General features: G+C 33.2%; 2 protein-coding genes across 2 annotated transcripts; one reads left to right on the top strand and one right to left on the bottom strand.

The window, feature by feature from the left end:
* Positions 1–3,378: 3,378 nt before the first annotated feature.
* Positions 3,379–4,990, top strand: LOC106780711 (NAC domain-containing protein 2-like). Its single transcript, XM_014669023.2, has 3 exons — positions 3,379–3,634; positions 3,714–3,991; positions 4,080–4,990. Exons 1-3 carry the CDS (start codon positions 3,475–3,477, stop codon positions 4,482–4,484), a joined length of 843 nt encoding a protein of 280 aa, XP_014524509.1. The 5' UTR covers positions 3,379–3,474; the 3' UTR covers positions 4,485–4,990.
* A 525-nt stretch (positions 4,991–5,515) lies between these two features.
* LOC106780701 (aspartic proteinase Asp1-like) lies at positions 5,516–9,710 on the bottom strand. Its single transcript, XM_014669003.2, has 8 exons — positions 9,327–9,710; positions 7,733–7,850; positions 7,316–7,539; positions 6,841–7,065; positions 6,592–6,733; positions 6,185–6,385; positions 6,020–6,092; positions 5,516–5,759 (listed from the first exon to the last, which is right to left on the bottom strand). Exons 1-8 carry the CDS (start codon positions 9,560–9,562, stop codon positions 5,650–5,652), a joined length of 1,329 nt encoding a protein of 442 aa, XP_014524489.1. The 5' UTR covers positions 9,563–9,710; the 3' UTR covers positions 5,516–5,649.
* Positions 9,711–12,517: the final 2,807 nt, after the last annotated feature.

Raw genomic sequence — 12,517 nt, 5'->3', positions numbered from 1 at the left:
TCACACCACTCGTACAGATTTTTTATTTTTTTTTTCTTTTTCATTTTTTATACTGCTTTTAGTCCCTATCACGTTATTTGGACTATTTCCTAGACAGGTTTTACCAACATACTTATTTCCCAAGTAAAACCTATACTGCCACACGACAAAATATCCCATTTCAAAGACCCTGAATACCACTATTAGTTTTTATATACTAATAATAAAAATAATCAGTGAAATTTTGACTCTTTCAGCCTATGGTTAAAGTTGAATCATTGAATCGGTAAGTTTAGTTCAATTTGCGAGTTATAAAATTTAAGCGTTTATATGTAATCTTCTGCATAAGAAAAGTTAAATTTCTTTTAATACATTTTTTTCATCTACAGAGAATTAGTCATCACCTATGTATACAGACCAAATCTAAATCATCTTGAGAAACAAAATTTCGATATAGAAATGTGGGAGTTGGTGGAGTTATAATTAGAATGAAAATACAATAAAATATTTACCAAACATCATAAAGTGAAATTTTAAATCCAAAATTGTACATCTAAGTTTTTCCTAATAAAGAATGATCTAATAATGATGTGCAGAATTATGGTTGGAGCTGTGAAGAAAAGGGGAAATAGAAAAGTGAAGTCAATGGATTTTCAAAAAGGGTTTGATGCAAGTTGGGAAAATTGAAAAGAAAGGGACAAGAATAAAATATGAGTGTGATGCATCATAATCCATTGAATATCTTACCTAATCATCGTAATATTTGCCCAAATAAATATGAAGGAAAGATCCAGGTATCTTCCACACACCATCATCATAAGTCATGCATTACGTTTCTTCAATTCAATCTTAATTTTTTAATCCACTTTCTAACTCCTCTTACACATCACATCACATCGCAGGAATTTTCTCTCCGATACCTTCTATTTTTCTATATTCCCATCTCATTTTAATGACAACTGAACCAGGTCCATAAAAACAGCATTATATATTAGCCACTAAACAAAGTGAGCATGAGAAAAAAGTAGCACCATGCAAAACTTTTCGTAATTTGTCTAATGTTTCTGACTACTACATGCATGCATGTTTTCTTGGTGCAAGTGCCGCAAAATTTCAATTTAACTTATGCTAAAAAAAAAAAGGTAAACAGAGCTGAAATGTTTTTAATAAATGTATTTTGAGTGTAAAATTAATTTTAAAATTTGTAAGATGGAGTTTAATATGAATATTTTAAATATAAATTTATTTGAGTTATATAATATACTAAAAAAACAATAAATTTAGTTAATATAGATTAAACTTAATCTTATAAAATGGAAGCGAAATTTATACTAAGAAAAAATTCGTTTAACTTTATCTTAGTGAATATAATTAAGATGTCTAATAAGTGTTATTTTGTAGTATTAAATATGCGTTAATTTGTGTGCTGCGCCGTATTTTTGTTTACTTGTTTGACAGAGGAAGAAACATAGTTGCCAAAGGAATGCAATGTTTTATAGTTATAGGCATGTAGGTGTTTGGTATGTACAGAAAGTAAATGTTTTTTAATTTCCCTAAAAAAAAGGTATTGAACAATTAAACTGTGAGGGACCCAACACAACACAATGTTGATTTTTCGCACCACAAGCCATTGTCACATATATGTTAAGATATAATTAACAAGAGTTGTGATTCATGAACTGAAAACATTCAATGAATAGTTAATGTGATGTAGAAGATGACAGTGAAAGAAATAGTAAGAAAAGGAAAACGTGTGAAGACTATTCTTGTGGCTGGCGAAGGGTGTGTTCAATATCTTGGAGGACAAGAACCTTAAAAAGAATGAAACAGTGGTGGATATTGGTGTGTTACAGATGGAAAATGCATGTAGGTGATGACGATGCTTTGCATACGTTTGCCCCAATAAACTAATTTGACGTATTTGTTTAAACGGCGCGTTGAATTGGGATTATAGGTCGTCTGTCATCATCGTCATGGATTAATTTGCTTCAAATGGAAATATTTTATTACTTAAATTGTAAATTTATAATAATGTAAATATTATATAATTAAGAAAAAGATTAACTTAATTTTAATTTATAGAAATATAAGAGCAAAATATTTATCTATAAAAATATATAAATGAAAATTATAGTATGGATTTTGTTTCTCAACAAAAAAAAAAAAAAAACCTGTATTTATATGTCATCCTTTGATTTTATCAAATGTATTACTCATGATGAGGATTTGAATAGTTCAGATTTCATGTTTAATAATTTAACTACCATTAAATCGTGGTTCAACTTATATTAATAAAATAATAATAATGTTTATTCATAAAACAAACTTAGTTAGTTAGATTTCTTTGACATATTATAACAATTATTAAATAATGAAAAGATATATCAAAAATATAATATGAAAACCTTATAACTCACAAAATTAAAATAAACATATTTTCTTAGCTTTTTCATTTTTGAAATATACAATAAAACAATTATTGAGAATAATAAATTTAAAAAGTAGGATAAAAAGTGAATATGATGTAAACAATGATTTTTACACTTAAATTTGTTCATGTATTCGTATTTGTTTTCTATCTAGCTTGATAAGAAAAAAGACCAGGAATTATGTATTTTTGAGTCGCAAGTCTGAAAACATAAAACTTGATATCGAATAACTTAATTATATAATTAAGTTATGTTCCGTTTACGTAAAAATATAGAAATTTTTAGCTTAATGTTTAGAGTTACCTGATCAATTATATATGGAATATGATGAAGTGTATAGGTGTTAACATAATGGAAAACCTCCAAGTTGGCTTTTGAACATAGAACATTTCGAACAAAGCAGCACTCCCACCTTTGACTTTCCGTACATTTCGTCAATGGACTAGCAGCAGAAAAGAGACATACTTCCTACAAATTAACCTTTTTTTTGGTCCGCTTAAATCGTAAATTGATACGACATTTGAGTAAGAATTTTCAATATTTACACTTGTTCTGTACAAAAGCCGTCGTGGGTGCCTTGGTTAAGATTCACAATATTTTGAAACATGGCACAACGCAATTGGGCAGAGCATGAAACAGGACACAGTTGGGAGTGTGGACAATGGACTAACCACAAACACTCAACCGTGGCTAATAACTATAGAGTCCACGTTTTGGAAAATAAAGGGTACTGCCCAAAATTTGACGTAAGCAATGACAGAATCATCCTAAAAGCGGAACGCTTATCCACTGCCACGTTGTGGCTGCGTCCTAGCTAGGTAGAATGAAACTTGTCACACAGATTACATTATTTTGATTATTCTCTATTAAATTTGTCAAATGGATTTGCCCTCCACCTCACCAACCCACGTGTTGGAACTCACTCCTTCCTTTTTATCCCATCGCACTATAAAACCCACCAAGTCTCTTTTCTCATTCGTTTCAAGTCACAAACCAAAGCAGAGCCAACAACATTCACCAACAACAAACACCTACAACAACACACAAGCGAGAAGAGGAAAAGCAAATGAAGAGTGAATTAGAGTTGCCACCAGGGTTCAGGTTTCACCCCACGGATGATGAGTTGGTGAACCATTATCTTTGTAGGAAATGCGCTGGTCAACCAATTGCTGTTCCTATCATCAAAGAGGTCGATTTGTACAAGTTTGATCCATGGCAGCTTCCAGGTTCGTTTAATTTCCTCTGCCTTTCGTATGGTTTCCATTTCTATCATTCAATTCACTCATGATGATATTCTGCATGCAGAAATCGGATTTTACGGCGAGAAAGAATGGTACTTTTTTTCTCCTCGGGATCGCAAATACCCCAACGGCTCACGGCCGAATCGGGCCGCCGGAAGTGGGTATTGGAAGGCCACCGGCGCCGATAAACCGATCGGAAAGCCGAAGGCGCTTGGAATAAAGAAAGCTCTGGTTTTTTACTCCGGAAAAGCCCCCAAAGGAGAGAAAACCAATTGGATCATGCACGAATATCGGCTGGCCAATGTTGACCGATCAGCCTCCAAGAAAAATAACAACCTGAGGGTATGTTTACACTTGATTTGCTTTGTTTTATTTTGTTGTTTTGATTTGCTTTGTTTGAAAAGTTTCTGATTTTGGTGTTATGGTGCAGCTTGACGATTGGGTTTTGTGTCGAATTTACAACAAGAAAGGGAAGATTGAGAAATACAACACGGGGGCACCGAAATCGGAGACTGGGGTGGTTTATAATTTCGAACATGAGACGAAGCCGGTGATTGAGAAGCTTGGGAATGAGCAGTTGTTTATGGATAGTTCCGATTCGATGCAGAGGTTGCAGAGTGAGTCGAGCGGTTCAGAGCAGGTGGTTTCGCCGGACGTGAGGTGGGAGAGAGAGGTGCAGAGCCAGCCGAAATGGAATGACATAGGCCTACAGCTTGAAAACGCGTTTGATTTTCAATACAATTACTTTGACAGCAATAACCTTTCGGTGGATGACCCTTTTGGGAGTGTTGAGTACCCCTTGCAGGACGTGCTCATTGAAGCCCTATTAATGTGAAAACGATACCTTTTGGACAAGGGGGCTTCATTATGTGCATTACATGGGACCCTCTACCCCAAAATATCTTCATTATTTTGTAAAGTCAGCATTGGTTTGCAATTGCCTTCACCTAACTACCACTACTGTTACAACATGTGCTGCCAGGCTTAGTGTGTGATGAACTGAGCTGCACGTGTAGTAACTATTCTTGTTCTTTCTTCTAGAGAGGTCAGGGAATTTTGAATTCGGCTGAAATTGGTATTTGGATTAGATGTAAAGAAAAACAAAAATAAGGGAACTGTGTAAAAGAGATTAGGAGCAGAATGATCTCAACAAGGTGTCGATTCATAGGATTTATTGGAGGGTTAATGTGTAGCTGTAGGAACTCAACCAGGAAAATTCTTGTTCTATTGTATTGGAGTATGATTTTTTCATATATTTGTAATTTACAACTCCTACTTTTCAATTCGAAGTAAACAGCTGAATGAAAATTCTTCCATTCAAAGGATGGAAAAGTTGCTCAATCTATCTTGGTTTCAGAGTGTATACATCTGACACTTCATCAGACTCTATAATATTCTAGTGTAAATGCATTTATAATAGACAGAACAGAAACGATGGTACATAATAAAAGAACTTGCAGAAAAAATTAAGTCACAAAACAGCTGCCGATGATATTACTACCAAGTTGATAATGTTTATGGAATTAATCAACATATAAATTGTTGATAATGTTGCTACAGCCAGATTTTGAATATATCTGAAAATAGAGGAATAAATAGCCGTGACGTCTTTTATGGCGTGGTCTGGAAGTAACTTCTGCGTTTTTGGGAGTTGGAAAAAATCGTGAAAATTACTTTCCACGGATGTGTTTCCAACGGAATGAACAACCGGAAGAGAATTATTTTCTTGGGGTTTAAACTGGGGGTATAGCAAAAGATGTGCAGTTAAACTAATGTGATATGATTTTATGAGTGGTTACTTAGAACATGTAACCTGTCCGGTATATCGCGCTAGATCTCTATAAACAATTATAGTCAGGCTAGATCTCTGAATTACATACCAGTATATTAAACACAGCATCTGACTCATATTATACAATGACTTTGTTCTACAAAGTAGGACAATAGCTACTATTTGATACGATGACAGAGGAGTAATTAAGAGAAGGTATCTTGTACGTTCAAAAGCTGACATCTCTGGATTTTGGAACCCGATCACAATCTGCCGATGTCCAACCGATCAGCTGCTTGTCGTTGTCAAATACCATCACTTTGTTTAGCATGGATATGTCTGCATAAACAGGACCAGGGATTTCATAATGAAGAGTTCTTTAGGTGTGTTTGGAAATTCGTTATGAAGTGAAAAATCAGATCAAAAGATTAAAGTTATAACTATTAGTCTAATGGTAAATGTGAAAATCTCATGAAATGTAAAATCAAACAGCTATGAGTTTTGCTAACTGCTAAGAGACTTTGAACGGTAAACTACAAGTGATAATATCCATCATCCAGAACCAGCATCAATAGAAAAAGAAATAATAACATTCCTACCTCCTATTAGGTTCAGATCGCCCATCCCTACTTCAGATCCGTTTAGAATTCCCAAACAAACATTTCCCATATTCTGGGGGAAGAAATTTATTAGCATTCATACATGAAATGTGTCTGTTAGTTTAAAAAAGTTAATCTAGAAGGAATTAACTAGGAGAGTCTCACAGATATTATTAGATATCCTTCAGGAGGGATTTCAAACTGAGCTTTACTTCTGCCATTGCTATTGAAACTAAGCGTGATTGGCTTGAAGTATTTTCTCACTTCATATATGCTTTTGAAAGGTCTTTTGCCATGCCAACAGAGAGGAAGAGTTTGATCACCGTGTGCTTCTTTTAGGGGCTTTCCACCTGATTCCTTCCTCAACTTCATGTGCAAATAAAACAAAAGATCCTTGTTAAGTAAAGTCAATTCTTTTTTGTATGATTAAAGAAATAACTTATTTCTACTTTGTCCTTCTACAGACAACTCGAATCTCGCATGATGAAATTGACATGATATGATCTTTGTAAAGCCTCGAGCATTGTAAATGCTTAAAATAGAAGGATTGTTAGTGAACGTTTTCAATTTACCAAAGAGATTAGTAGTTGGTAAGCATTAGAATTGAAGTAGGTGTAAGAACTCCCAGTGTCAAAAATAGCATGAAGATTTCCAACCCCAGTCCTCTTTCCTCCGAAAAGGAGTTCAGCTGCCCCTGCTGCTGAGTAATGTTTGCTGAGACAGATCACAGAAACGAGGTCTCAGCGTTCAGAACAAATTAGAAATGATGACTATACAAGTGGAAAATGTAATATTACGATATGAGTTGAAGATCTACTTACTAATCTCTAGATGACATTGGAGCCCAAGTTAGTCTAGAAGAATCATAAACTTCTCCAAAGAAGATATACCCTCCTCCCTGTGCACTCAAACAGTGTCCAACCACATTTCGCACCAAACCCTGACTATTCAGCTGGGATGTCAAGCTAGTTTTTCCCCTGCCAAGGCCAAGCATGCCATCTAACGGGTGATGAGAAGGATCTGGAAAAATCTGATCATATCCGCATCTGCGAAAGGAATAAGAAAAAGTGTATGAGATACCCCAAAGAGTTTTCACATCCAAAACACAACGCATATGGTATAGTCATTATGAGTATGTATGGTTTCCACGATCAAGTGACATTTCTATACTCTAAAAGAGTAAGCCAAACAGTGGATCATACAACAACAGTGTTTTAGTTGTGGATAGTTCAGATTCTTAACTAAATTTAGAGCATAAGCAAAGGAACTAAAAATGGTTTGAGATATGATACTAACCCAAGGGCCATACGAACTTTAAGTTGGACTCCATTTGTAAAGTTGAGAGTGTAGACATCATGGAGAAGTACACCAAGGGATGAATAATGATCTGCATACTCAACTTCATAGTCACATTGATGCGGAACTTCACAGTCGTAGTTATCATTGTGGTGCAAGGATGCACAAAGAGCATGCCTGCATGGCACTAAGTCATTACTGGGCCTATAAAGTGGATGTGGTGTCTGAAAATAAGCAACAATATTTGAGACTAGTATTAGCAGGATAATGTAATCAAACAAATCAACATTACACGTGTATCTATTTGCTAAGATGAGCATAGAGTCTCATTTGACATGACATTTGTTCAAGGAAAAGCAAAACATTATGAATTTGCTAGGTGATTGAACACTCATATTGAGTGAGAATATCCATCACCTGAGAGCAACGGGAACAAGGGGCATCACATTGAAGCCACGTAAGGTCGCTACCTGTGTCAATATCAAGAAAATATGGCCTAGGTGGTTGCCCGATGTTGAGAGTGACATTATAAAACCTGTGAACGTTGAAAGTTGAAAGAAATTACAGTGACTTGGCATGTATGTACATATTTCAAGATGTGTAACTTCAAAGAGAAAAAAAAAGAAGCTTGCCAGCATATATATTATTTGAATGAGAAGAATGAAAACCAAAATGGACATCAACTTTGTATAATTTATATTTTAAAGATTTAAGTATGTTTTTAGCTTATGAGTTTTAATTTTGGATTCGAGTAATTGTTTTATTTACTTTCTCTTATTAAAAGTTTGTATCTGATCTAGTATTGTATGACACTACATATATGTTATATTTGTTAGAATGGGATAGTCGTATTAGTCTGAATTATATATGATTTTCTTAACATGTAATTTGAAAAATATTAGTTTGGTTTGATAAGTTAAGGATGAATAGTTAAACAAGTTGTTCCACCAAAAATTTAAAACAATTATTTTAAGAAGAAAAGTTAATTTTAATTCTTTTTATATTTAACAAAATATAACGAATTAAAGATCAATTAAAGTTTTAATTTAACTATTTTTATAATTAGCTATTTTTCTTTTTCTTTTTTCCTTTGGGAGTTGGTGGGTTCACGTGACCCACCACACGTTCAATTTCTTTACTTATTGTAAAATGATTTTATTTTTTTTTACCTAGCCTTACTCGGTGAACAAAATATCAAATTACCATTCTAAATGATACATACTAGTGTGATGATAATATCAAAATGTGATATCTAAGAAAACTGTGAAACATAAAATAAATATTATTTATATACCTTAAAATGAACATTGGAGATAGAAAGCAGTTTAAAATTTTGGAAAGAGAAAAATAAAAATAAAAAAAAATTATAGAAAGTAAAACAAAAATTCACACATTTTATAAGGACTAAAAACTATTCTTTCAAATTTTAAAAGGATGAAAAACAAAAATAAGGAAAAGAATGAGAACAACTCAATCAAAACTTGATTATTTTATGGGCGCTACAATTATATTTAAATTAATAAATTAATATTATAAATCTTGCATGAAAATTGGGGAGTTTATATTTTAAATACTTATTTTAAGTTCAATTTATCGAAGAAAATTGATTCATTAACCTCCAAAATGTCAAATGAAACCTACCGTGAAAAAAAAGTAAGTATTAAAAGTATAGATTGCTGGGAAGAAAGATAAAAAAGAGAGAGATGATAATAGTTGATTAAGGCTAGAAAATAACATTAAAGAGAAGTCATTCCTGTTTGTGAAGAAATATATGAATCATTTAAACTCTATTATTTGAATGTGGATCAGATTAAAAATTCTATTTCATAATGATTGGTATGTATTATAATTAGGAGATGTTTCAACGTAATGAGTACTCTTTCCCAGAATAAATAAAACGAACAGAAAGAGGGTGGAAGCAGGGAAAAGGATGAAGAAAACGGAGAGGAGAAAGAAAGGCATAACAGAAAGAAAAGATTGAGAGAAAAGGAACATTTGTCCTTTTACGTACCCGACAGGGTAAACATTGCCGTGAACAGGGAACACCACGGCTGAACCGGAACGGAAACGGTTTAGTAGGAATGGTGGTGAGAATGACGATGAAGACGAGGCTTCATCGGAACGAAACCTTCCACTTGAGCTGGAACTTGCACCGGAACTTTTGTGTTTGGTGCCGAACCATGCTGAAGAAGTAGAAGAGGTGAAGAAGAGCAGCAGCAGCAATAATCTCCAGTTGGCTGATTTCATCTTGGAATTGAGGTGAGTGTGGAGGGTAGGTTGCGTGTTTGAGGAAATGCATGAAAGGTTTATATATGAATTAAGATGATGGTGTGGGTCCACAAAAGCATTGCTTCCATAATTCAAACTGGGATTTCTTCTAATGCATTTTTTGTCCTAGCTGCTTATTCTTTTCTTCCTCCGATCAAACCCCCACCTCATCAAATTTTTAATACCCTTTTCACTTTTATGCAAAAAATATTTATGAACTTTAGAATTTAAATTGATTTTTAATATTAACTATTAATGTTTTAGTTATCAAAATATTAGTCTCTAACTTAGTTCCTAAATTAGTCTCTAAATTAATTTTAAATTTAATAATTAAAATATTTGTAGTTAATATTAGATACCAACACTTATATTTTTATTTACAATAAAAATTGTTTTATAAATTAATAATTTTAAATTAGTATCTAAATTAATTGATATAATAACTAATTATTTTTTATCTTTAAAATTAGTTGTTATTTAATATTTTTTTTTAATTTTTACTCTAAACATAATATATATATATATATATATATATATATATTAGGAATATTTATTTTATTTTAATTACGATATATTTTACCAATATATTTATGAACATAATCGTGATAATATTTTTTAACATGATTTGATGATCATTTTGTGATTGTAATTTTGTCGTGTAATATGTATTTATAATGATGACTTAATGAATAAAGAAGTACAAGTTTTTGTTGTTGTAAAATTTACTTAGAAAATTTATAATAAGAATTAAAATATTTTCTTATTTAGGTAATGTGGCTATCAGATACAATCGGTATCGTGACTAGAGTTGTGCAGTGAAATAAAATTTATAAAACGGAAAGTGTCTTTGTTTACAAATCAAGTTAAAGTGGTCCGTTTTAAAAATTAATTTTCTAACAGAAAATTTATCGAACAATTGATGTGCATAAAACAGTAAAGAGTGTAAGGAGTAGAAAATTGACACACTGGATTTTTATACTGGTTCGATTCAAAAGAATCTACATCCAGTTGTTAATCACTATAAAAAGTGATTAACAGTTTCACTAAAAATAAGTTCATAAATTACAATATAAGTGAATGTAAATAAAATGAAAGAACCTTCCTTCGACGAACGAACCGGAAGGGTACTTCCTTCGACCAACGAATCGGAAGCATGCAATCTACACTTTCCTTCGACACACGAACCGGAACAGCGCAAATTAAAATCTTCCTTCCACAGACGAACTGGAAGATGACCACCTTGCCAGCTCGAAGAGAACCACTCCGACAATTGACACACGAAACACGAGCTTCTCCTATTCACAAGACTAGGCAAACCACTTGAACTAGCTTTTTAGAACTTCCTCAAACAAATTGTATTCTTAAAAAGCTCAAAGTTGCCCTATAAGGGTTTGGAACAACTATATATAGCCTACAGGTCTTAATTTGAATGTTAACATTACAACTGCCATTGATAATCGATTATAGTAAGTTATAATTGATTATTCAAGTCCGTTACAGAGGTTTTCAAAAAGTGATAATCGATTATCCTGAGGGATAATTGAATATTCCAAAGACTTGGACAGTTCTCATCAGAACCTGTGATAATCAATTATTTGGAGTAATAATCGATTATTCCAAAGCAACATGGTTTTTCAGAAAAGCTCAAGATAATCGATATAGCTTCTCATAATCAATTAAATACATGACAGTACTAGAGATACAAATTTTTCTAAGTTTTACATGCTCAAATATATTCCTAATACATTTATATTCTACAAAGTTCTTTTAAAATAAATTCTAATATAAATCTTCTTGGAGCATCATCAAAATCATTTATCTTCAAATTTTTCAATGCTCCTCATTGGTAACAATCTCCCCCTTTTTTATGATGATCAAAAATACATGTTTAAAAGCAACATTGGTTTTCCTGCAAAACATAGAAGCTAACAGACAACAAAAGATTAGCAATACCTGCACTATCTGTTATATTATACTTCTCCCCCTTTTTGATCATAAGCAAAAAGATCAAAGTAAAATGCTCCCCCTTAATATGATCTCCCTCTCAATGAAACCATGGATTTATGTAAAAACAAGAGATCATTTTATTCAATAACATGAAAGGTACATTTTCAACATAAGGAGCATCATAAAAGTTAAGAAAAAGTAAAAACAACCAAGCAACATAGCGGACCATAGAAACCTAAATCTAAAATTCAGGACTTTGGGATCGCTCAGGTGGTTGAAGTTTGAGGTGATTTTCAATATTTCTGAGGCGCATATCAATTTCATGAAATTGATCTACTACGAAATCTTCATGAGCTTGCTGCCACTCATAAATTTGATCAAAGTGAGCTTTCTGAGCAAGACTCATATCCTCCAATTGCTTATACATATTAGCAAAATGTTCTTCCATGGTGAGTGTGGAGGATGAAGGCATGTGAGAAGGACCAGCATGAGATGGAGCAGTAGCTCAGACTGGTTCCGCCATGTGAGAGTCCATATCATGATCTTCAGCATCATCTTCGTGATCATCATCTTTATGAACAATTACTCTTCCTCTAGCAACAAATCTCATTTGGCGAAAGGTGGTTTCACCAATCTCTGTCCCGATGGCTTGAATGGCTTCGATGTGCTCTCCTTCCACATTTACACCTTTATACTCCAAAATTCTATAGATAAGAAGAGCATAAGGGAAATGATAAGAGTTCTATTTCTTGGCCTTCAACATGGTGTCATCAATGAGTGCATGTCAATCAATGTGGATACGGTTTAGAATTCCATACAGAAGAAGCAGATCTTGCTTAGAACATTGAGCATGGTTGGTGGCCCGAGGACATAGAATCCACACAATAAGGTAGTGGATCATCCTTTCCTCAACTTTGAATCCATCAACAAGAAACTGTCAATGGTTAGTCCGTTGTTCAGGATGGTGCAAGAAGGATTGAAAAGTAA

Source organism: Vigna radiata, unplaced genomic scaffold (assembly GCF_000741045.1).
Source record: "Vigna radiata var. radiata cultivar VC1973A unplaced genomic scaffold, Vradiata_ver6 scaffold_51, whole genome shotgun sequence".
Taxonomy (NCBI): domain Eukaryota; kingdom Viridiplantae; phylum Streptophyta; class Magnoliopsida; order Fabales; family Fabaceae; genus Vigna; species Vigna radiata.
Note: the sequence above shows the minus strand (reverse complement) of the source record. Positions and strands in the feature narration are given on the sequence as shown.